The sequence below is a fragment of the Rhincodon typus genome, chromosome 6, assembly GCF_021869965.1.
Source record: "Rhincodon typus isolate 14 chromosome 6, sRhiTyp1.1, whole genome shotgun sequence".
Taxonomy (NCBI): domain Eukaryota; kingdom Metazoa; phylum Chordata; class Chondrichthyes; order Orectolobiformes; family Rhincodontidae; genus Rhincodon; species Rhincodon typus.
The window spans coordinates 93,354,871-93,381,923 of record NC_063337.1 but is presented as its reverse complement, the minus strand read 5'-3'; the positions used below and the strand labels follow the sequence as shown (position 1 = coordinate 93,381,923).

The 27,053-nt window shown below is 41.1% G+C and overlaps 1 protein-coding gene across 1 annotated transcript in view; it reads right to left on the bottom strand.

Moving 5' to 3' along the window:
* itgbl1 (integrin, beta-like 1) overlaps nt 1–27,053 on the bottom strand; it is a 260,246-nt gene that overhangs the window by 52,503 nt on the left and 180,690 nt on the right. The window contains exons 4-7 of the mRNA XM_048598369.1: nt 17,812–17,934; nt 16,589–16,729; nt 12,832–12,972; nt 6,391–6,537 (exon numbers count right to left, since the gene is read on the bottom strand). Coding sequence (XP_048454326.1) covers nt 6,391–6,537; nt 12,832–12,972; nt 16,589–16,729; nt 17,812–17,934 — 552 coding nt within the window. The remainder of the gene's footprint in view (nt 1–6,390; nt 6,538–12,831; nt 12,973–16,588; nt 16,730–17,811; nt 17,935–27,053) is intronic.

Sequence of the window (27,053 nt, the reverse complement as noted above, 5' to 3'; positions counted from 1 at the left end):
TTGATATCCTTCCTGAAATGCAGCGTCCAGAATTTGGACACAATACAGCAGTTGGGACATAACCAATGATTTATAGAAGTTTGGTATAGCTTCCTAATTTTGTATTCTACAGCTCTGTTCATCAAACCAAGGATCCCATCTGCTCTTTTAAAGTGTTCTCAACTGGTCCTGCCACATTCAAAGAATTGTGTGCATCCATCAAATTGTGTTTCTGTTCGAGCAGCCACTTCAAATTGTACTGTTTACTACATTATATGAAAAATAAAAGTGTTTTTAAACAATAGAAGCTATCATGAGGAGGTCACTGTTTGCATTTACTCAATGAGTGACAGGCCAGTCGGACTTAATGTCTGTGATGTCTTTAATGTTAATTTATCTAGGCAGCTTAACTTCAAGGTTTTCTTACAGGAAAACGAAGAAATTGCCCAAAAAATGTCTTCTATCACGTCAACTTGGGTTCTCCATGGTAGGACTAAGAATCTGGGATCTCAGATAATTCAGCTCTTCAATGTTTTTATTCAGATCTCTCCATGGCCTCACCCTGCCTATCTCTAATTGCTTATGAACTTAAAATTCTCCAGAATCTCTGCATTCCTCAATTTTGGCCTCTTGAGCATTGCCCAATTTTAATTAACTACCAACAATAGACATGCTTTCAGCGGCTTGTCCTAAATTGCAGAATACCTTCCTTAAACCACTGTATTTCTACTCAACCCTCTTCCTTTAAGATAGTCATAGACGAATAGTGGTATAGAATAAAGAAACTCCACTTTCTGTGCAAGGAGAATTCTCCCAATATCTCCTGCTTTGGCTCAGTATCAAAGGTCATTTGATAATCTTGCCTGTGGAGCACCTTAAAGCATTTTACAACATTAAAGATGCTAGAAAAATTCAAGCTGTTGCTTTATAATACCTTGTTTAAAAAGTAACAAATGTTATTCTAAGTCCCTGGTACAAATATTACACTTTTGCTTCTCAACGAAATTACCCATCCTCACCAAAATGCACCTCACCTCAGACTGTACCACTCACCCACTCAGACCTCCACCCTTAAGCTGTCTACTGTATCAAAGAAGTACAGAGTGTTGATCTTTGGATCTTATGATGCCCTTGACGATGGTGGTCAAGGATATTAATGTCAATGGTCCTACAGTTAATTTTCAGTTTTGTTAGGCAGTAATTGCTTACACTGTACATAATTCACAGAACAGGGACATGGAAAGAGGAAGACCCATTCAATGTTATCAACATTGGCCTGTATCCTAACTCACCTTCCATCAGGCTTCATACTCTTCTCAACAAAAATCTTTCAATCTCAGTTGTGAGATTTTAAGTCAACCCTTAAACTCAACAGCTTTACTGGGTAGAGGGTACCAAATTCCCACTCCCCTTTGTGGGAAGGATTGCCAGGCTTAGAGGATTTGAGTTACAGGGAGAGGCTGAAAGGGCTGGGGCTATTTTCCCAGGAGCGTCAGAGGCTGAGAGGTGACCTTATAGAAGTTTATGAAATGATGAGGGGCGTGGATAGGGTGAATGGACAAGGTCTTTTCCCCAGGGTAAGGGAGTCCAAAATAAGACGGCATAGGTTTAAGGTGAGATGGGAAAGATTTAAAAGGGACCGTTTAAGGAGCAAATTTTTCACACAGAGGGTGGTGTGTGTACGGAATGAGCTGCTGGAGGAAGTGGTGGAGGCTGGTACAATTACAACATTTAAAAGTCATCTAGGTGGTTATGTGAATAGGAAGGGTTTAGAAGGATGTGGGCCAAATGCTGACAAATGGGACTCGATTAATTTAGAATATCTGGTCAGCACGGAGTTGGACCGAAGGACCTGTTTCCATGCTGTACATCACTATGACGCTATGGCTGACTCCTAATACCATCCTGGCTGTAATTTTAAAGTTCAGCCCCTTCTTCTGGACACCACCTTACCATTCCTATCTTTCCCTCTTCTTCCATCAGCTAGGGAAAATAGATTTTTCCCCTTTATCTCATCAACTCCTTCAAGTCTCTTCAACCCCAATTAGATCAACCCTTAGTCAATATTCTTATGAAACAAGCAAAAAGTTCGAAGTAGCAATGCAGTTAAGACATTGCTTCAGTTGAATGATGTGTGAACAAATTTTGATTCCCTAGAGGATGAAGCTTTCACTTGTTTCAATGTTGATGCAGTTTGTCCTTGCTTTCTGATTCACAGTCGCAGAAAATGTTATAATTTAGCAGCTTTAATGACACAGTAGTAAAGTGCATATCTGCAACTATACTGCAGCCAGCAGAGTTATTGCCATGGAAACTAGCACAGCTTATAATCACTTCAGTGCTGAGAATGTGGAAAATGCAGGATCAAATATGATGTGCAAATAGTATATCAAAAAACACGTTTATTACTCACACTGTGAGGGAAGTGCGGGGGAGGGTTAGTCAAATTGTACCGGGATAGTGGATTTCACTTATGTGGCGAGACTGGGATTGTTCTACTTAGAACAGAGAAAGTTAAGAGGAGATTTAATGGAGGTGTTCAAAAATCAGGAAGTGATTTGATAGTTTCTCCTTGTTTTATCCTTGGCAGCAGAGCCAGCAACCAGAGGACACTGAATTAAAAACCTCAGCAGAAGAACTTAAGGCAGAAATGGGGAGATTTTCTCACATAACAAATTGTTATGACAGGAATACATGGTCTGAGAGCAGTGGAAGCAGATTCAATTGTAACTTTTAAACAGGAAAGAATTTCAGGGTAATAAAAACAAATACTGTAGTTGGTGGGAATCTGAAATAAACATGAAAAATGCTGGAGAAAATCAGCAGGTCTGACAGCATCTATGGAGTGAGCAAAACAGAGTTAACATCAGTTCTGAAGAAGTTCGATGAGGAGAGTTGGCCCATAGACTAGCCAAACAAAAGCCTGACATAGTCATGCTCATATAATCATAACTTAGCATGTCTCCAGACAATAACACCATTACCCCAGGTACGTCTGGTCCCATTGGCAAAACAAATCCATGAGTGGTGGCAGCACAGTGCTATATACTCAGGAGGGAGTTGCGCGGGAGTGCTCAACATTGATTCCAAACATCATAATGTTTCATGCCATCAGGTCAAACATGGGCAAGAATATCTCCTCCTGATTACCACCTACCACCCTCCATCAGCTGTTAAATCAGTATTACTCCATGTTGTACTCTGGGTGAGGAACCTCAATGTTCACCTCCAACCATGGCTCAGTTGTACCACAACTGACTGAGCTGGCCAAGTCCTTAAGCACTTGGCTACAAGACTGGAACCAAAACAGAAGTTGCTGGAAAAGCTCAGCAGGTCTGGCAGCATCGGTGAAGAAAAAAGTCAGAGTTAACATTTCGTGAACTGTTCTGAGGAAGGGTCACCGGACCTGAAACATTGACTCTATTTTTTTTCTTCACAGATGCTGCCAGACCCTGCTGAGCTTTTCCAACAGTATCTGTTTTGCCACAAGACTGGGTCTGCAGCAAATTGTGAGGGAACCAAAAAAAGGGAGAAACCAATTTCATCTAATCCTCATCATTCGACCTACGACTGATGTATCTGTTCATGACAACACCAGCGGAAATGACCACTGCACAATCCTTGTGGATGCAAAGTCCCACCTTCACATTGAGGATAGTCTACATCATCTTGTGTGGCAGTGCCGCTGTGCTAATGGGACAGACTTTGACCAGATCTAGCAACTAAAAACTGGGCATCCAGGAGACACCATGAGCCATCAGCACCAGGGTTGTATTCAACCACATAAGAACTGAAAGAACTGAGTATACCATAAATCAGAAACGAAAACAGAAGTCGCTAGAAAAGCTCAGCAGGTCTGACAACAACTGTGAAGACAAATCAGAGTTAACATTTCGGGTCCCGTGACCCTTCCTCAGAAAAGAGGAAGTTCTGATGAAGGGTCACCAGACCTGAAATGTTAACTCTGATTTGTCTCCACAGATGTTGCCAGACCTGCTGACCTTTTCCAGCAACTCCTGTTTTTGTTTCTGCATTCAACCACAATTTGGATCCTCATGACCTGGCATTTCTCCCATTCGACCATTACCATTAGACCAAGGAATCAAGCCTGGCTCAAGAGAGAGGGGAAGAGGGCATGCCAGGAGCAGCACCAAGCATACCTCAAAATAAGGAGTCAAAGTGTGCCAACGATACAACACAAAGGACTATTTCAATAGACAGAGCGAAGAGATGCCACAACCAAGTCCGGGACTATGTCTAAATTATAGACAATAACCAGGGCTCCAGATGCCTGCTTTGCACAGGTTGGGGCCACTGTTCTCAGATTAGGATTAGGACCATCACCAGGGCCCTTGATTTCTGGCCCTGTCTACAACCATCAGATCAGATTTGTGCTCTGCAGTCCCACCACACCAGTTTTGAATGGTGGCAGGCAATTAAACAACTTACATTCGTAGGAAGCTCCACAAATAACCCCATCCTCAATGCTGGGGTCATCCCAGAAAAATAGTGCAAAAGGCTGAACTATTTGTCACCATCTTCAGCCAGAGTTACCAAGTAAATGATCCATTTTTGTCCACTCCTGAGGTCCCCAGCATCACAGACGCTGGTCTTCAGCCAATTCAATTCATTCCACATGATATGAAGAAACAGCTGAAGACACAGGATGCAGTAATTGCTATGGGCCCTGACAACATTCCAGTAATAGTACTGAGGACTTGTGCTCCAGAACTAGATGAAGCCAAGCTTTTCCAGTACAGCTACTACAGTGGCACCTACCTGATGGTGTGAAAAATTGCCCAGGTATGTCTTGCACTCAAAATGCAGAATAATCCAACCCAGCCAATTAACGCTCATCTACTCTTGAGCGTTAGCAAAGTGAAGAAAGGTGTCATCAACTTTGTTAGCAAGCAGTCCCTACTCTGCAATAACCTGCTCACTGATGCACAGTTTAGGTTCCACCAGAGCCACTCAGCTCCTGACCTCATTACAGCCTTAGTTCAAATATGAACTCAAGGTGAAGTAACAGTAGCATCAAAGCAACCTTTGGCTGAGTGTGGAATCAAAGAGCCCTATCAGAACTGGAGTCCGTGGGATTCAGGAAAGTCTCCATTTGTTGGTGTGATACCTAGGACAAAGGAAGGTGGTTGTAGTTCATTGGAGGCGAATCAATCAGTGCTGGTCCACTGCTGCTGGAGTTCCTCAGGGTAGTGGCCCATGTCCAACCATTTTCAACAGCTTCATCAATGAACTTCCCTCCATCAAAAGGTCAAAAGTACAGATGCTCCCTGATGATTGCACAACGGTCAGTGCTATTTGTGACACCTGAAATACTGAAGAGGTGCTCCATATACAGTGAAATCAAGACAACATTCATGCTGGATCTGACAACTTTGAGTAAATGACCATCTGCAACAATAGAGACCCTAACTATTGCTACTAGACATTCAATGACATTACTATCACTGAATTTCTCATGATCAACATCCTGACAATAAACATTAACCAGAAATTGAATTGGACCAGCCACATTAATACTGTGGCTACAAGTGCAGGTCAGACACTGGCATTCTGCTGTGAGTAAGTCACCACCTGATTCCCAATGTCTGTCCACCATCTACAAGGCTGAAGTCAGGAGTGTGATGGAATATTCTCCACTTACCTGGATAGGTGCAGCTCTAACAACACTCAAGAATTGTGAACTCATTTAGGACAAAACAGCCAGCAATTCACCAAGGCTCCTTCAACAGTACCTTCAAGACCATGAACTTTACCACCTAGAAGGACAAACGCAGCACAGACATGGGAAAAACCACTACCTACACATTCCCCTCCAAGGCAAACACCATCCTGACTTGGAACCAGATCAGTACTCCATCAATGTCACTGGGTCTAAATCCTGTCACTCCCTTCCTAACAACATCTACACCACCCAGATTGCAGCAATACAGGAAGGTAGGTTCACCACTCCTTTATCAAGGCAATTAATGATGGGCAATAAATGCTGGGCCTGCCAGCAATACCACATACACTGTGAAATAATTTTAAAAAGTGCATTGGGACATCCTGCAACCATGAAAGGTGCTAGAGGAATGAAAGTCTTATATTTTTAGCTGCCTTTCCAGCAATATTTGCTTCCTGATGGTAGACTCAGTTGGATGTCAGTCCCTTGCCCACTGATTGTCACATCTTGGCTTGAAGGAAGGAACTAACTCCATCTGTGTCCCGCACAGTTAACATTTCCTCGGGTAGCAAATTCTACAGATTGTAAAGTTTGTTTTTTATTACGATGACAGGGAACAGACAGAAATCATCAGAGAAATTTGAGCAATAAATATCTGATATACTGTCATTAATATTAAAGCAAATAATATCAAACATTGTCAATATAAAAAGTGGAATTTCACCAACCTCTTCCTGAACAGGGTAAATTAGAATTTCCTCGACATTTCCTTGCACTTTCCTCAACTGACATGCGACAAGACTCCGGATGCTCACATATTCTGCCACTCCATCCTTCATAGCAGTCGCATCTTCCACAATTGCACTGCCCAACACCTTTATTTTAGATCCAATAGGCAGGTATTAGAAAGAAGAATAAAAATAAAATACTGTGGACGTTTGTCAGGTATCAGTATTCAATTTCGCTCAAAACCAACACGCTTCACTAATCCCTGATAAATTCTAGTCTCTTGTCATTTTTATTGTTCCATCTTTGATGATTGTACCTTCAACCAGTGAGAATCTGAACTCTGCAATTCCATCCCTGAACCCCTTTTTTTATTCCTATAAAAGCAGATCCTTTGGCAAAGCTTTTGGTCACCTTCAGTGTCAAATTTGTATCTGATCCTGTGCTGTTTTAAGTGTGCTATATAAATGTAGATTGTTGTTGATGACGCATGTTGCAGTCAGGTACTTTCTCCATGAGATGCAATATTACAGCTACCTGTGCAACATGAGGGAGATAAGTCATGTCAAACTCTCAAAATCAATATTTATTACTTGAATATGCATCCACTTTCTTCTGTCTTAGTTATTTGTAACAATTCATTACAGGATAATTCCATAATTAAGCAACTAACAGAAGGGAAGGCAAAGCACTCTTAAATTGTAGACTGATTAGGAAAAAGTGTGCATATTTATTCCAGAAAACATAATCAGAATATCCCTTCTTCCTCTATAATAAATAGACATGTCTCAAATTTCAAATATTGAACAGGTTAGTGATCATCTATCTAGAAAATAGACTGGGGAACTGACATATTTCTAAATATATCAAGGGTCTTTCCTTGACCCCTCCTATTTCTCATCTACAAGATGTTCCTTGGTGACAATACACAAAGTCACAGCTTTAATTTCAGATGTACGCTTAGAGAGTACATGGTACCAGCTGTACCTCACCACCATCTTTCTTGATTCCTCCACTGTTACTGATCCAAATCTGGCACTGGATGAGCAGAAATCTTATCCTATTCAATATCAGGAAGCCTGGAACAATTGATTTCACACTTACTCTAAACTTTGTTCAGTCAATCCGCTTGCAAATTTCGTGCCAGATTTGATCCCAAGATTAGCTTCCAACATCATAGTTACTCCATTACAAAGATCACCTATTTCTACTTCTGTAATATAGATTTCAATCGCCCAACGTTGCCTATTCCACAGCTGAAACCCTCATCCCTTACTTCATTATTTCTAGCTTTGACTATTCCAATGTACTATTAGCCTGTGCCCCACATTCTAATCTCTGTAAACTTGGGTTCATTCAAAAGTCTGCTGGCTGTTCTTTACCCTGCAATGAGTGCTGTTCCCCCACTCACCCCTGTGCTCACTGACATAATGACACCTGGTCAAGCAAGGTATTGAGATTAAAATTCTCATCTTTGTCTTCACATCCCTCTGTTGTGATTATATTAAAGCTGATAAGAACAGAAACAACACTCTTGCCCTTCCCTGTCTCAGTGAATGATTTTACAATGACTATTTGTATGTCAGACGCTCTCTTGGGTCCTCAGCGTCACAGATGCCAGTCATCATCAAATTCAAGTCACTCCACATGGCATCATGAAATGGCTGGAGGCAGTGGACACTGAAAAATCTCTGCGCCTTGACAACATTCTGGCAATTGTACTGAAGCCTTGCACTTTTGATCCTGAAATGTCTCAACCTGCTAGAGACAATACATATTTCAATCCCTACTGAGTCAACAAGCCAATAAACTGAAGAACCAGCTGCATCCCTTGCCAAGATGTTCCAGTATTGCCACAACATTAGCATCTCCCTGAAATGCGTGAAAAATTGCCCAGGTATTCCCTGCCCATAAAATGTAAGACAAATCCAACCTGGTCAATCACACCCATCAGTTCACACTTAATAATCATTGAAGTGATGGAAGGAATCATTGGGAACACTACCACACTGTCACAAGGACACATGTAGTTCTTCAAGGTAGGTATGTCGAATCAACTTATTCAGAGGTGTCATGTCACAGCTTTGGAGCAGATGGGACTTGAACCCATGGCTGTTGGTCTAGAGGTAAGGACACTACCACTTTATGACAAAAGCCCTGAATTTGTTGTGGTTCTTTTTTAAAAAAAAAAATTAACCTGTTATGACACATCTCTAGTGCAGATGGGACTTGAACACAGGCCTCCTGACTCAGAATTAGGGACACTACCACTGTACCACAAGGGCCTATGATCCCTCAGGGTTTTTTTAAAAAATTTTTTCTATTTCCCAAACAACCTGTTCAGAGATGTTATAACACATCTCTGGCAGATAGGACTTGAACCTGAGCCTCTTGGTTCAAAGGTAGGGATGCTATCACCGCACCACAAGAGCCCTGAATTTATTGTGTTTATTTTTTTTTAAATCAATCTGTTATGACATATCTCTGGTGCAGGTAGGACTCGAGCACATGCCTCCTGGCTGAGAGGTAGGGACACTAACTCTTCATGAGAAGGCCTCATAGTTCCTCGGTGTTGTGACCTATTACCAACCATCTTCCAACCATAATTAGGTCAGAAGGGGCTCCCCTGGTGCAGAGTAATATCTGTACCCCTAGATCAAGAGGTCTGGTTCAAGTCCCACCTGTTTCAGAGGTGTGTAATAACATCTCTGAGCATGTTGATTAGATAAATAGGTTAAATAAAAATATTAATATTAGGTCAGAAGACCACTGTCCTTACCCCCCTACCTCCTTCACCGTTGGTGGTTTGCATTGGGCTTTGCTTGTAAATACTTAATTGGTTACACGGGTGTTTTTACTGGTGGTGGATGGTAGTTAAAAAAGAAAAACAAAGAAATGCCCCGGTGATTTTGGTGGTGGGAAGTTCCGCTCAGTTGTGTGTGCTAACACTCCTGGGTAGAAGAAAGGAAAATTAGGTCAGTAGACGCTCTTGTAGCACAGTGGTAGTGTTTCTACCTCTGAGCAAGGACACCTGGATTCAAGTCACACCTGCTCTGAAGGTGAGCAAGAACATCCCTAAACAGGTTGATTAAACAAAAATAAAATTAGGTCAGAAGACCAGTCTCCGTGGCACAATTTATCAGTGCTATTGGCTGTTAACCGAAAGGTTGGTAGTTCAAGACTACCTAGAAATAGACCCTTCCCCAGTTAGGGCAGTGCAGTGGTAGTATCTCTGCCTCTGAGTCAGAAGACCTGAGTTCAAGTCCCAACTGCTCCAGCCGTGTGCAACAACATCTTTGAACAGGCTAATTAGAAAATAGGTCTGAAGTTGCCCTTAATAAGCTTTGCATGTAAATTAATCAACAGGAAAACATGGGCGAAACATTGAAAAAAAAATCAGTTGTGTATAGGAACACTTCTGGATATTAAAAATAAATTACATTAGAAGTGGGGCAGTGGTAGTGTCCTTATTTCTGAGGCAGGACACGTAGCATGCCCCATATGCTACATTGGTGTGTGACAGCAACTCTGAACAGGTTGGTGCGAAAATAAATTAGATCAGAAGTAGGGATGTTAATTGATGATTGCACAACGTTCAGCATCGTTTGCAGTTCCTCAGATACTGAGGCAGCCCCTCATCCAAATTCGGCAAAATTTAGTCAAAATTCAGGTCTAGGCCGATCAGTAACATCGGTGCCACACAAGTGCCAGGCAATGACCATTTCCAACAAGGAAAATCTAACCATCTGATCCTAACATTCAATAGTATCACCATCACTGAAACCCCACTATCAACATCTGTGGTTGTTACAATTGACCAAGCTGGATTTGTGATATAAATATTGTGACTACATGAGCAAGTCAGAGACTAGCAATTCTGCAACTTGTAACTCACCACCTGACTTCTGAGATCCTGTCCACCATCTAGCAGGCACAAGTCAAGAGTGTGATGGAATGCTCCCCACTTACCTGGTTGGTGCAGTCCAACAGCACTTAAGAAGCTTGACACCATCAAGGACAAAGTAGCCCACTTGAGTGACACCACATCCACAAACGATGCACAACAATAGCAGTGTGCATCATCTACAAGTTGAACTGCTGCAGCAATACACCCAAACTCCTTAGCACCTTCCTAATCAGTGACCTCCACCACTTAGACAGAAAAAGACAGCAAAAAGCATGGGAACATTACCATCTGCAAATTCTTCTCCGAACCATGCACTATGTTGAACATCGAACTGTATCACTATCTCTTCATTGTCACTGGATCAAATTCCTTCAATTCCCATCCTAACTATACTTTTGCTATGCTCATATCCCAAGGACTGCAGGGGTTCAAAACAACAGCTTACCACTACCTTCACAAGGGCAATTATGAAACTGCAGTGATACGTGCATTCCAAATACAGATAGTTTTTACATGATTTGAATTTGGAATAATTCACATTTCTAATTGATGAGAATCAGGAAAAGTGGAATGAGCAGATTGGATGTCCAGCACAGACCCCTTACTAAGAGTTTCAGCTTTGCTAAAGACTGTGAAGATTATTATTTCACAAAGCAAGTTGTAGAAATTCTGGCACCTTATCCTCCGGACTTGATACTAAATTTCAAATGTCAGAAGAACTGCTCACTGGTGTGGACAAAAGCATATCTTCAAATATATCAGCAGAATGAGGGGGAAGCTTTGCATATTAACAGTTCCCTCCACATGGAAAACCCAAAGTAATGTGAAAAGTACACTGTTATTTTCAGAGATATGTGACAAATACTTAGCACATGGTATGAGAGTCTAAGCTTGAGTTCCTTCTTGCTAAGCAAACAGAAAAATGAAATTCTAACTTTATGAACCTCTATAGGCCGCCCCTTACCCTTCCCTTTTCAAGAGGGCAATGCCCAAGCCTCGTCAGTCTTTCCTGATCAGGAAGCCCTCCAACTTTAGGTATCATCCAGGTTTATCGTTCTTGCATAATGCATCTTCTACATCTTTCCAATAACATGGAGACCAGAACTATGCACAGTACTCCAAGTGTGCACTCATTGCCTCTAGATTTGAACTCTTGCTTGCAATTCTCCTTGGAAAGCCAAGCGCAGGATATTGTCACCTAATCCTTGGATCCCTCTGAACTTGAGAATTTGCAGTGTTTCCGGACTTGAGCTGAAAATTTCAAAGCCAAGGTTTTCTTTCTTTCCCTCTGTCCCCAGCATTGTGCTTTTTTTAAAAGAATCCCTACAGTGTGGAAACAGGCCATTCAGCCCAACAAGCCTACACTGTCTCTCCAAAAAGCATCCCACCCTGACTCACCCCCCCACCTTACCTCTGTAACCCCACACTTCCCATGGCTAATCCACCTCATGTATACTATGGGGCAATTTAGCATGGCCAATCCACCTAGCCTGCACATCTTTGGACTGTGGGAGGAAACTGGAGCAGTCAGAGGAAGCCCACACAGACACAAGGAGAATGCGCAAACTCCACATAGTCAGTCACCCGAGGGTGGAATTGAACCTGGGTCCCTGGCCCTGTGAGGTAGCAGTACCAACCATTGAGCAACCATGCCATGCAGTCCCCCATAAGTAATGTTAGTAAGGGATCATCAAGCCTGCCCTTAAGCCTATTGAGGTCATTAACTACTCAATTAGAGGCGACTAAGGGCTTGTTTCTGTCTCAGCTGCAGTAACACACGGCAACTGGAGAAAGGAGAATGAATCAGGCAAGCCTGCTACTCCACAATCTCAGGATAAACGGCATTAAGGAAATGGAGGTACATCCTGTTGCCTGCTTCCTTAGGCTCCAACCTCACCCCAAACCCACCCGTCTCACACACAGACACAGACACACACACACACCGCTCTGTTATTCATGTTGCCTTCCTTCCAAGGACTGCTTGTACTCCTAGTGAGGGCTGCTACTGAGTTCTTACACTGCTTGGACAACACAGCTACCAGCCAATCATATTGCCCAGCAGCTGTCAAGGGCAAGACTTCCTAACTTTGAGGGGCAGAGGTTGACAATTAACTTGTTAAAGGCTGCCCCCAACATGTTACCACTCACAACAACATCTCTCCCCCACCATCACCACCCACCTACCCCTTCATCCTAAAATTATGCTCCATGTTTCAGAATAATGACCTTTCATAGGAACAGAAAAAAGCTGGATAGCTAACTGATTTCGAGCATGTGTAGAGGCAGGGGAACAGAAGAACGAAAGGGAAGCTCTGTGACAGTGTGGATGACAGGACAGATTAAATGACAGAAAGAATGATTATGCAAAGCCAAAGGAAATGGTAATAACAGATGTAAACAAAAATAATATTGGTCCAGAGTAACTGTATATAACACCAGCAGAACAATAGATGGAAGCATGTTAATTATACAAACAATTTCCAAATTATCTGAAAATAAAAGTCATATTGAATCTGTGTAAACAGCATTTGTTTACCTGAGCAGAAACTATCGGAGTATCTGTCATATACAGCGAGGCAGTCTCTCTCATCACATTCACATGTTGCCCCATGAATGTCACCGTATTCACCACTGGGATCCAGGTCATAGCATGTACACTCACCACAGATGCAATTCCCTAAAGAAAAAAAATCACAGCATGATTTGAGAAGGGTGGTATTGTGCTGTCATCAAACACGGCCATACTGTGTAATCCATGCTTAACTAGTGTAAATTATATTTATTATGTAGTCATTGAGAGTGCATTTCCTTTCTCATCCTCCCATCACAGTCTGTTGTTTAAGTGGCGTTTCAGTTCTGACAAAAAAAATCAGCAACCAATCTCATCCAAAGAGATCCCCAACTGATAGAATTTCTGGGCTAAACTTTACCTTTGTTAACTTGAGTCTTTAACTCCATGAATGGTATCATTTCTTTATCACCTCACATAATGCTTCTATTTTCTCAGTTTGATGCACTATCACAGAAATTGACTTCAATTTTGCTATCCTCCTTGATACCATACATGATCAAATGCTGTCTTGATATCAAGGGCAGGCATTCTCATTTCACCTCTGGACTTCAACGTTGTTTGCCCAAGTTTAGTCTACAGCTGTAATGAGATGTGCAGCTCTGATGATATTTAAAACTACCCAACAGTGAGCAGGTTATTGCTGAGTAAGTACAATGTGATAGCATTGTTGACAACCCCTTCCACAACTTTGCTGACCATTGAGAGTAGACTGATGGAGCAGTAATTAAGCGGATTGGATTTGTCCTGCTTTTTGTGGAGAGGTCTCCTCTGAGCAATTTTCCATATTGTTTGGCAGATGCCAGTTGTAGCTGTACTAGAACAGCCTAACAACAGGCATGGCAAGGAGGAAGGCTTCGTATTTGCTAACAGAGAACCACCCCCACATCACACACACACACACACACACACACACACACACACACACACACACACCTCTGTCCTGCCAAAATCTGTGAACCTGGATGCCCTCTCTTCAGATCCCTAACATGTATTTCCTGCAATGTCACTTGACCTATCCAGCTCAGAGGCAGAGTATCTAAAGCCACAGCATTTCATTTCTGCAACAATAAATTGTTAGATTTGCAAATTCTTTATTTAAATGCTTTCAAAAAAGCTTAACTTTTTCTTTCCGTCACAAGTTTTACTCTCTTAATTAAATCTTTCTTTCCTTCTTTATTTCTGTTTCTATCCCTGATTTGACTAATTCCCTTGATTTCCTTTCCTGTCCTTTTCTGTTTCTTTCCCAATCCTTCAATCTCATTGGTTGAGGAGATGGACTGCTGGGTCTCATACAAAAGGCTATGAATTCACAATTCGCTATCTTAACCTCCCAGCTATAAACAATCATGAGGCCACAATTAATATCCACCTAATGAACACAATTAGTACTTAATTGATAAACAATTAACATCAAATCCACCATTACCTTTGCTGTGCTATTTTCAGCTCATGCACCCAATAATTTAGGATTCTAAAATGATCTCTAGGTGAAGGAGAAGGAGAAAAGGTCTCTCTACTAACATACAATGCCAGGTGATGCGCTGCTTCTGCACAATCTCAGCTATTATACTGAGTTGTCACTTTGTTCTTCCACCTGTGTACAAACATGTGCAGCTAATGGCCTCCCATCCACCATGTGTAGGATTCTGGGGTTCAATCAGATTCCTAAGGCATTGCATTTAAAAGGAGAAAGGGGATGGGAGAAGGAATTCTCTTACTCAGTGAATAATACTGAATTAGAACCCATCGGCTTTAAGGGTGGGGCAAATAGAGATGGTTAATTATTTCTAAAGGAAAACTGGACAGGCATTTGAGGTAAGCTTTCAGGGTTACAAGGATAGAGGAAAGGAATGGGAGTGACTGGGTTGCTCTACAGAGAGCTAGTACGGACTCATTGTGTCAAGTGGCCTCCTTCCATGCTGTAACGACTACTTGACAAAAGAATTCATTCATTACTATATTTCAGAAAACTATAGTTCAATCTCAATGAAAATGTCCTGATGACACAAGAGAATAACCGAAGTTCAACATGGAAAGGAATCAAACCTGTCCCACCCTGTAGCATCTGTAGTGCTCATATTAAATTTGCTCTGCTGCTGACAATTGTACAAGATAAAGATCAGTAAAGTAACAAAATGATGTACATCTTCTGATCTGTGCATGATGGTGAGATATTGAAAGAACTTTCATTCATCTCCCCAAAATCACTGCAATGCACTAAAGGCCATCCCCTGCAATTATAGAGCCATAGAAATTCAGAAAGAGCAGGATGCAATTTCAGCTCATTGCTGGTTCTGCCATAGAGAAATCTGTGCTATCTCCGTTTCCCAGAACTCTCCATGCTGTTAAACAATTAGCATCTTCAAGTGTGGATCTTAAAAACCTTGATTGTTTTTGTTCAAAAATTGGCAGATTAATTCCAAACAAAAAATTGATGCAATTACATATATGAATTACATGGAATGAAATAAAGAAACAGACCATTCAGCCCACCAGTTGTGCTAGTATTTATGTTATAAAAGAACCTCCAACTGTCCCCCTTCACTCACCCAGTCGATATTTCATTCATTTTTCTCTCATACCAGCTTCACCTTCAATGCATTTATACTACTCAACTTAATAAGTTATACTATTCTACTTAATGAAAATGTTTCTGCTGAATTCTGTAATGGATTTATTCGAGACCATCAGCTGCTTGTAGCCCCTAGCTTTAATCATCATACAAATAGAAATATCCAATCAACCGTAACACACCTTCAGTATTTTAAAGACCTCTATCAGGTCACCTCTCAGCATTTTCTTTTGCAGAGAACAAAGCCCCAGCCTGTGTTTAAGCCCACATGAACCTTTTCCCACCCTACTTCATTGTACTCTAACTTCATTCTATCTACAAATCTTCACCCAGTCTTTTATGACTTCTTTTGATTTGCTTATCTAAGAGATATACTCTTTGTCCAGGAATAATCACTCGAGCTATGAGAGTAAGAGGCAGAGCTCACACTCATGTGTTCACGCTTGATAGCACCGTCTTTAACTAATGAAGAAGAATGCCCTCACTAGCCCAGCATGGTATCAGTGAGAAAGACACTTTGCGTCCTTGATTTGCTTTCAGACCATTGAGGGTGAGTTTAATTTTGAGTACAGCATGTAACATATGTGAACACTGGCTCAATGAGCTGATTTCAAACAGCTTTGAGACCTGACAATAATTAACACACACATTCTCAGACAAGGCTCAGAGCAATTTTCTTCTTGTGTTATGGCATAACTAAATACTTTGAAGTTGGGAAACTACAAGCCTTGGTCGTTAGATGCACTGTGTAATAGTTTTTTGGCTGGAAGCCAGCTCAGGAACATTCTCAATTTTCACTGTCATTCTGGGGTAACCAAGTAGAACAACTTATGAAATGATGCTGTCTCTCTGACTCCGTCTTTCACTGTCTTTTTCTCTTTCTCGTTCTTCACATTCAACATATCCATCAGCCTGTTTAGTTTGGAATAAGAGTAATAAATCAGAAAATAACAGGTCTGCTGGATTTTGAAATTTTCTTTTCTGAGTTGAGTCTTTCAGAGCCACGGTAGGATTTCTACCACAATAACTCTTGCTCTCATTACACAAAACCGAAGCAATCAGAGCAGAAGTGGGTAACATCATTTACTCTCAATTCCAAGCTTCATCATTAACATTTTCATTACATCTGAACTGTTTTGAAAGACACACCTCGGTTGCTGCAGACCTTGCCATCCAATGACATGCATTTCCTTTTGCTCTCCCACGGGGTAACGTCACACTGGAATTCACATTTATCGCCATGCCAACCAGGCATACAGTAGCAGTTACCACAGTAACACTTTCCATGCCCTTAAACCACAAGAAATAGTGGGTAAAGCAGCAAAACTAAAATTTAAGATTATTGCGACAATATTCAGTCAAGGCATTTATTTCCCAGATTTCATTTCACAAATTACCCTTCATGATTAATTTCAAAATAATTTGACACACATGCAGACAGATGTTGTCCTCAATGTCCAAAATCACTTCCAATTATCACACAAATAACACGTTGCTAACATCAATAAAATCACTCCACACACAAGCCAACTATTCCGTAGAAGTGGTTAAAAAAAATTAAAATTAAATTCTGGTTCGGGTGCAAATATTGCAAAAAGATTGTCCATAGTAAGTGACCTGTTTCGATGGCAAGGGAAATGGATTGTAAATCTAGTCAGAAAATTAGCAGAGTTGAATGTTTGTTCCATAGATTGCACCAAAAGTATTTTAAATAATTCAGCAGGACCTTTGAATATTTTGCTGTGAAGCCCAATAATATAAAGGATTTCCATCAAATAATACCTGCTCAATAAAAGATTTTCATTTATCATGTAACAAAAATATCACGCATTTGTACGGCACTTTTGAGAGATAAGTATTTGCAAAGTGTTTTACAACGGGAAAACTGGACAGATGGTACACTGAGCTAAAGTATATATTAGATGGCTGGTTTAAAGCATGATGAAAGAGTGAGGGTCTTCAGTAGGGTTTCTAAAGGATTGGGGGGTTTGGAGAGATGGAGGGATACAACTTGGTTTAAGCCTTCTGTTGTTCGAACATTGGATAGAAAGAATAGCATATTTCGACATGGATTAACTTCACAATTCATCAGGATTGAACATCTAAGTATGTTTTGTAAGGGAACACAATTTTTAAAACATTTCTGACATGCCACAAAATAACGCAATAAATTTTATCTTCATTGAGTTCAATCCCTTTCAGCGTTATGCACATCTGATTCTTCCAAAGCTCGTAACTACAGGAAGCCTGGGGCCACTTTAGCAAAATATCAAATGAATGCTTGCACAAATAATACTACCAAAGACTCTACTTTCACTTTATCGAGCATGCAGAATGCAGCACTTGTTGAAATGAAATATACTGCGGTGCACCTCCACAGATCTCGCCAGTTTCATCGTCAATGCAATCTTCATCGTTGCACTCACAAAACTTTCCATAAACCAGTTTTTCATTCCCAGGATTGTCGCAGATACACCTGCCACAGTGACAGGTACCTAGAAAATATGATAAACACGGAGCACTTGTTATTTGTTACTTGCATGAATTCCATTGTTTGTTGCATCATAAAACAGATAAATACAACTTGGCTTAATTATTGCAATTATGATACAATCCTCGAAATACTTCCTCCTTTCTACAACCTCTCTGGGCTGTAATACAGATTCTTTTAGTTTATCCATTCATGGGATGTCTGTGTCTCTGTCTACGCCAGCATTTAATACCCATCCCTAATTGCCCTGGATAAGGTGATTGTGAGCTGCTGTCTTGAACTGTTGCAGTCCATGTGGTGAAGATACCGCCAGAGTGCTTCAGGAAGAGGATTCCAGGATTTTGACCCAATGACAATGAAATAACAGTGATATAATATCATATATATGGGCCACTGTGTAGTGCTTGGAAGGGAATGCACAAGTGGGGGTAATAGTGGAGCTGCTCTTGATCTTTTAGGTGGCAGAGGTCACAGGTTTGGAAGTTGCTGTTGTTGAAGGAACCTTAGGAACATTGGAACAGGAGTGGGCCATTCAGCCTGTCAAGTTTGCCTGAACATTTAGACGAGATGGTGGTTGATCTGCTACATCTGGATCTTTCCCAAACTGTCTCCATATACCTGAATGTCATTAGTCTCCACAAACCCTCAGATTTTTGTCCTCAAACCTGTTCAATAATTGAGCTTCCACATCCCTCTGAGGTAGAGAATTCCAAAGATTTGTCATCCTCTGAGTGAAGAAATTCTTCCTCACCTCTGTCATTAATGGTCGGCCCCCTAGCCTGAGATTATGTCCTCTGGTTCTTGTGTTACCAGCCAAGGGAAAATACATTCACGTTGTCACGCTCCATAAGAATGTTCTAAGTTTTACTGAGATCGCCTCTCATTCTTTAAACCTTAAGGCAATACAGACACAGTTTCCTCAATTTCTCCTTAAAAGGCAATCCCACCATCCCAAGGATAAATCAGGAGAACCTCCATTGAACTTCATTAATGGCAAATACATTCTTCCATATATAAAGAGACAAAACTTTACGGAATACTTCAAATGCAGTGTCACCAAAGTTCCATAAAACTTCAGGAAAACATCATTACCTCTGTACATTAATCTCTTTGCGATGAAGGCCAAAATACCATTCAGCTTCCTAATTGCTTGCTGTACCTACATGCTAACCTGTAGTGACTTGAGGATAAGGGCACTCATGTTCCTTTGAACACCCACACATCCCAGTACTCAAGTTAAGAAATATTCTGCTTTCTAAATTTCTTTTCTACCAAAGCAAATAGCGTCACACTTAGATACATTAAATTCCATCTGGTACATCTTAGCCCATTTACTTAGCCTGTCCAAATCATCTTGAAGCCTCCTCCTATCCTCCTCACAATTTATGTTCCCACCCACTTCGGCGTAGTCAGCAAATTTTGAAATATGCCAATTGGTCCCACATCCAAATCATATTATAGATTGTGAACATATGTGGCCCCAACACTGACCCAAGTATGAACATATTAGTAATAACCTGTAATTCTGAGAATGATCTGTTTATTACTACACTATTTCTGTTCTATTAATCAATTCTCAAACTATACTAAAAAAAACAAAAAAAAAAATAAAGACCAAAGAACACCATCTTCTCACATCTATTCTAATGATGCCACCTTTCGCATGGGGATCTCAGAAATGTCCACATTTTTCTACAACCAAGGATTCCCCGCCACTGTCTTTGACAGGGCTCTCAGTCACGTCTGACCCATTTCTCGCCATTCTGCCCCCACCCCTTCTTCCTTCCCTCCAATAATATCATTAGGGACTTCCTGGTCCTCAGTTACCACCCACCAGTCTCCGTATCCATTTCAGCTACCTTCAGTGGGATGCCACCACCTGACCCATATCCCCCTCCCCTCTCTTGTCAGCATTCCACAGGGACCATTCCCTCCAGGATACCTGGGTCTACTCCTCTTCTATTCCCAACACTTCCTTACACTCCCACAGCACCTTCCCATGCAGAAGGTGTAACACTGGTGTTTGTTTACTCTCTCCCTCCTCACCATCCAAGGTCTCTGATACATCTTCCAGGTGAAACAGTGATTTACCTGCACTTCACTCACTCAATCTAGTCTACTGTATTAGCTCCTCACAATGTGGTCTCCTCTACACTGGGTGGATGAAAGGCAGACAGGGTGACTAATTTGCGGAACACTTACGCTGTGTCCTCAAAACTGACCCTGAGTTTCCAGTTGCCTAGCACTTCAACATAACATCATGGTCCCTGACCAACAGCTTTATCTCAGACCTGCTACATTGCTCCAGGAAAGCTCAGCACAAGCTGGAAGAACACAATCTCATTTTCCGCTTGGGGACCCTACAGCCTTCAGAACTCAGTATCAAGTTCAATAATTATAGAGTCTGAACACCTCCTTCCACATCCTTTACCCACCCCCATACCCAGACCCTGTCATGACATATGCTGCTTTCATCATTGTCTACCCATCTTCACCAATTAATGGTCCTGATTTTTTTTCTCTCTCTCTGACTAACCATTATCCATCCCTTTGTCTGCCTAACTACTGTTCTCTTTCTTTGGGCTCCATCCCCCTACTGCCAAGTTCTTTCCTCCCTCAGCTCCCCCTATCATCAGCATATATGCCACTTTTTCCTAGCTACTGTCAGTTCTGAAGAAGGATCGCTGGACATGAAATGTTAGCTGTGCTTTCTCACCACTGACCTGCTGAGTTCTTCCAGTAATTTCTGTTTTTGTCTATACTGGTATATTCACCCCATCCCATGCACTTCAATTTTATTGAGTAAACTCTTGTGTATGGCCTTAGCAAAAATCTTCTGCAAATCCAAATACGTCACACATCCTCTGGTTCTCCCTTGTCCACACTGCAAGTAACATCCACATTAAACTCCAACACATTTGTCCATCATGATTTTCCTTTCACAAATCCATGTTGATTTTGCCTAATAACATGCAATATTTTCTAATAACCCAGCTATTACATCTTGTTGAGTTACCTCAGTGCATTTTGTAAATGATACACTCTGGTACCATTATGTGACAGTGTTGAAGGGAGTGAATGTTGAAGGTGGTCAATGGCATGTCAACCAAGCAGGATGCTTTGTCCTGGTTGGTGTCGAGCTTCCTGAGTGTTGTTGGAGCTGCATTCACTCAGGCAAGTGGAAAGTATTCCATTTCACTCCTAACTTATAACTTTTAGATGTTCAACAGGCATTTGGGAGACATGGGTTAGTTAATTATTGCAGATTTCTAATCTCTGACCTGCTCACGTTAGCATAGAATTTATATGGTTAGTTCAATTTAGTTTGTGGTCTGTGAGTAACCACCAGGGTGTTGATAGTTGAGAATCAGTAATGGTAATGCCATTGAACTTCAAGAGAAGATGATTGGATTCCCTCTTGTTGGATATGGCCATTGCCAGGCACTTGTGTGGTGCAAATGTTACTTACCATATATCGGCCCAAGTCTGGATATTGCGCAGATTTTGTTGCATACAGACATGGACAGCTCCAGTATCTGACAAGTCATGAATGTTGTTGAATATTGTGCAATTGGCAGTGATCATTCCCATTCTAACTCATGATAGAGGGAAGACCGTTGTTGAAGCAACTGAACACAGTTGAGCCTAAGACACTTCTGAACCAGGAGGCCTGGGTTCAAGTCCTATTTGCTCGAGACAAATGTAATAACGTTTCTGAACAGGTTAAGTTGAAAGTATCTTTCCTGGGGAAATTCATGGACTGAGATGATTGGCCTCCAACAACAACAACAACCATGATAAAATTCACTTTGTTGTCTTTGACCCTCTAACTCTTTCTTTGAGTCCAGCACTAATAAAACAAAAAGGGAATTAATAGGAAACTCCTTTACCCAGAAAGTGAGAAATGTGAGGTTATACATTTTGGCAGGTATACTAGAAAGGCTGAATATCATTTAAATGGAGAAAGACTGTAGAAAGTTCCAGCACAGGTGGATTTGGGGGTCTTGATACAAAAATCACAAAAAGCTAACATCCAAATTCAGCATGTGATAGGGAAAGCAAAATGGAATGTGGGCTTTTTAAAAAATTTATTCACGTGCAGAATGTGGGCATTGCTGTCCTTAAGAAGATGATGGTGAGTTGTCTTTTTGAACTGTGCATTTCATGTGCTGTAGATAGACCCACAATACCCTTCGGGAGGAAATTCCAGGATTTTGACCCAGTGACAGTGAAGGAATGGTGATATATTTCCCAGTCAAGATGGTGAGTGTCTTGGAGGGGATCTTGCAGGTAGTGGTATACTCATGTATTTGCTGTTCTTGTTCTACTAGATGGAAGTTGTCACGGGTTTGGGAATGTGCTGTCTAAGGATCGTTGGTGAATTTCAGCAGTGCATCTTGTAGATAGTACACACTGCTGCTACTGAGTGTCGGTGGTGGAGGGAGTGGATGCTGTGGATATGGTGTCAATCAAGTGGGCTGCTTTGTCCTGGATGGTGTCAAGCTTCTTGAGTGTTGTTGGAGCTGCACTCATCCAGGCAAGTGGGGAGTATTCCATCACACTCCTGACTCATGCCTTGGAGATAGGGGCTTTGGGGGTGGCAGGAAGGGAGTTACTCACCAGAAGTCCTAGCCTCTGACATGCTCCTGTAGCCATTCTGTTTATGTGGTGAGTCCAGTTGAGTTTCTGGTCAATGGTAACTCCAAGGATGTTGATAGTGAAGGATTCAGTGATGGAAACACCCTTGAATGTTAAGGGGCTGTGGTTAGATTGTCTTTTATTGGAGATAGTCATTGCCTGTCATTTGTGTGGTGCAAATGTTACCTGCCTTTGTCAGACCAAGTCTGGATATTGTCCAGATTTGAACATGGACTGCTTCAGTATCTGAGGAGTCATGAATGGTGCTGAACATTGTGCAATCATTGGCGAACATCCCCACTTCTGACCTTATGATGGAGGGAAGGGCGTTGATGAAGCCGCTGAATATGGTTGGGTTTAAGACATCACCCGGAGGAATTCCTGCAGAGATGTCAACATGGTCAACATGGACTTGAAGGGTCTATTTCCATACTGTGTGACTGCATGCTCTATGTCCTGGAGCTGAGATGACTGACTTCCTACAAATACAATCATCTTCCTATGTGCCAGGTATGACTCCAACCAGCGGAGAGTTTGCCCCCTGACACCCATTGATTCCAGTTTTGCTCAGGCTCATTGATGGCACAGTTGGTGAAATTCAGCCTTGATGTCAAAGGCAATGGAGTATTTAAAAAAAGGGAGGTCTTGCTGAAACTCTTGAAGGAGCAAATCAGACCACAGCTGGAATACCATGAACAGTTTTGCGACCCTTATATAAAGAAAGATATACTCCATTGGAGGCAGTCTAGAGAAGATTCACGAGGTTGATCCTGGTATGGAGAGATTTTCTTATGAGGAAAGTTTCAGTAGGTTGAGCCTTTACTCATTGGAGTTTAGTAAAAAGAGAGGTGAACCTATTGAAACATACATTATTCTTAGAATGCTGAAAGGTTGTTTCCCTTGTGGTACAGTCTAGGACCCGCAGGCAAGGGTTGAGTGTTCACCCAGTTAGGAGAGAGATAAGGAGGAATTTCTTCTCTCAGAGACTAGTGAACCTGTGGCATTCTTTACCACAGTGGGCGGGTTGATGAGAATATTCAGGGCTGAGCTAGATAGAAAGGAATCAAGGGTTATGGGGAAAAGGCAAGAAAGTGGATTTGAAGATTATCTGATCAGCCATGATCTCATTGAATAGCACAGCAGATGTGAAGGATTTCTACTTCTCATAGTCTTATTGTAAGAATGTTGTCCTCACTTCCACAGGGAGTGATTGAGATGAATAGCACAGATACGTTTAAGGAACAGCTTAATAAGCTCATGGGGGAGAAAGGAATATAAGGATATATTGATGGCTTAAGATGAGTGGAGTGGGAGGAGGCTTGTGTAAATCATGTACCAGTTGAACTGAAAGCTCTGTTTCTCTAATGCTGGTTCTACGTAATTCTATGTGGAATCTTAAAACTGTGGAATTTCTTTTATCCACCTTGCTTCTGCATGCTGTCCACAGACAATAAAAATCTCAGATTCATGTCAGCTTATGCGTCAAATTCATTAACGTTTTCTCACCCTGTCTTTTCAACATTGGCTGTGCCCATATAGACTTGGTGACACAAATTATTCTTTCATTTGAGATAAATTCTGGAACCAGAGGTAAAACCATTTAAACAATTTATTAATGTAGCTAATTCTGAATTTTTTTTATGTGAGGGCAAACACTGGAACACTCTCTCAGGAAATTGCATCTACATTGTAATAAACCCCATTAGTAAAGGAAGTAAGCGATAGTCTACAATTATTGCTGGCTGAACTTGATAGTTATTTGACAAATTCCCTTTCCCTGCTTGAGTTCTGAACTTCAGAGCTCCTCCTTCTTTTACAATAGTTCAATTCATTCATGTATGCTCTACCCAAAGGCAGGTCCTTGATTTGTTGTTTGTTGATGTGTCATCCAGAACTGTTTCCCTTCCCAGTGGTAGTTTGTCATTGCCTTTTATTCTCAGGGCCTGTGAGTTATTCTAAACTGCACAATAGCCACCTATCCAACTGAGCAAACAAATGTCAAAGAGGGAGCGGATCTCTGTTGTTAAAGTGGGGAAAAAAATCTGCAGGGTTGAGTGGAATAAACAAGGGGATTGGGACTAACTGGATGGCTCTCTTAAAGAACCAGCACACTGGGCCAAATGGTCTCTTTCTGCGTCTTCTGATTCTGTTCTTTGATTTCCTGAACAGGGTATAAAATGTTGCAGCGCTATTCATTAGTGTGTAGTAAATACTAATTAAGATAGGCTGCCATCCATTAGAAAACCATAGCCAAATGCTGAGTGCGTTTGGAGATCATTTCATGGAAAGGAAATAGCTTACTATTCATTAAAATAAGCTGACAATACAAGCATGACATTAGCCCTCAAATGAAAAATGGGAGAAATTTCATCAATTGTAACGGTAGAAACACAAAGCTTTGAAAGATGCCCGTCCTATGGTTGCAATTTCATTTGTGGTGCCACAAAATACCAAAAAATTGTAATGTGCTCACAATAATAATCCATTCAATATCTCCCTTTGCATTTAACAAATCACCGGACAGATAGAAATGTCACAATGATGATTAATCTTGCTGTGAATGTACAATTAGCTGAAGATTTTTGAACAAAATGAGAGTAAACTGGGATTAAGTAATAAGACAGAGCATTACATAGTATCTACAACACAGAAAGAGGCTGTTCAGTCCAATGGTCTATGCTGATGTCTATGGTCCATCTCGATATCACCCTATCCAACAGACCACACCGTAATTCCTCAACGTAGATTGGTGCATGCATATTTTTGATGGAATTGGACTATGGCCCATATGGGTCAAGAATTACAATGTATCTCACTGAACGTTGTGCTAACTACAACTGAAATCTGCTGGAATTCTGGAAGAAGTTGTATAACTAAGAAAAGCACAGGGATAAAACATGAATGCTGAAGTTGCAGAAAAAGACAAGGTATTAATGAAGGTCGCAATTGTTAAAGATATTCGTGAAAAGTTTTTTTGAGCTTTTAAAATCCTGCCGGAAAAGGATCTTCCCAAAAAAATACCAGGGATGAGGGTCATCAGTCATGGACAGAGTCTGGAGAAGTTGGGGCTATATTTTGTCATCAAATCTCACAGCATATCCATCTCTTTGAAAGAGCTATCCTACTTCTCCTGCTCTTTACCCATAGCCCTGAAAATGTTGCCATTAAGCTAATATTTAATTCCATTTTGAAAGTTGCTGTTGAATGTCACCACACTTTCAAACAATGCAGTCCAGATCTGGAAAACCCACTGTGTAAAACAAATTCTCTGCAGACCCTGTTTTGACTCTTTTCTGATTATATTGAAATCTCTGCCTTTGGTTACCATACCTCCAGCCTATAAAAAGAGTTTCTTCTTGTTTACATTACAAAGACACTCATAATATCAAATCTTCCCTTAATTTTACCTGTTTTACAAGAGAACAAGCAGAGCTTGTGTGGATGTTTTAATAGTTTAGCTCCACTCACCTGTAGTATGTTAAATACTTGAGAGCCACTTCTTCTAATCCTACTTCATGCCAGACTCACTTTTGTTCTCTCAGTCATTTCCTCTGGCCTTTCCTTTCTGTCACACTTGTAGCGTGTTGCTTTTTTTATTCATTCGATGTGGATGTGTCTGGCTAGGCCAGCATTTATTGCCCATCCCTAATTGCCCAGAAGACAGTTAAGAGTCAACCACATTGCTGTGGGTCTGGAATTGCATGTAGGCCAGACCATGTAAGGATGGCAGGCTCTTTCCCTAAATAACATGAGCGAACTAAACTGGTTTTTCCAACAATCGGCATTGGTTCCATGATTATCACAAGACTCTTAATTCCAGATTTTTAATTGAATCCAAATTCCACCATCTGCTCTATGAACCGGGATCCCCACATCATTACTAGGGACTCTGGATTAATAATCAACTAATAATGTCACTGGGCCATTGCCTCCCCCTAAATTTTTTTATTTTCTGTCATACTTGTATCTCTAATAGTTATTTCCTCTCACCCTTATTTCTTGTCACCCTTACTTCCTGTCATCATTGCTTGATCCTCTCACAGTTTTCTTTCGTTCACATACTTCCTGTTGCATTTCAGACATCAGCCGTAGTATTCAGGTTTTCAGGTACATCCAAAGGAAGAAAGTGAGGTAGGAAGGCAGAGACATTTAGAAAGAGACTCCAGAGTATAGAACCCAGGCAGCTGAAGGAATGGCCATCAATTTCGGAGTGATTTAAAATTAGGGATGTTCAAGAGGCCAGAATTGGATGATGTAGAAATCTTGCAGTGTTGTGAGGCTGGAAGAAATCACAGAGGTAGGGAGAGGTGAGGCCATGAAAGGATTTTAAAACAAAGATGAGAATTTTAAAATGTAGCATTGTTTGACTGCAGGCAAGAATAGGTGAGTGAGTGAGCACAAAGGTGACAGATAAATGGGACTTAAAATACCAATATTCTGGAGTTCTGGACAAAGGCAGTCAAATATTGGAACAAGAGTTACAGA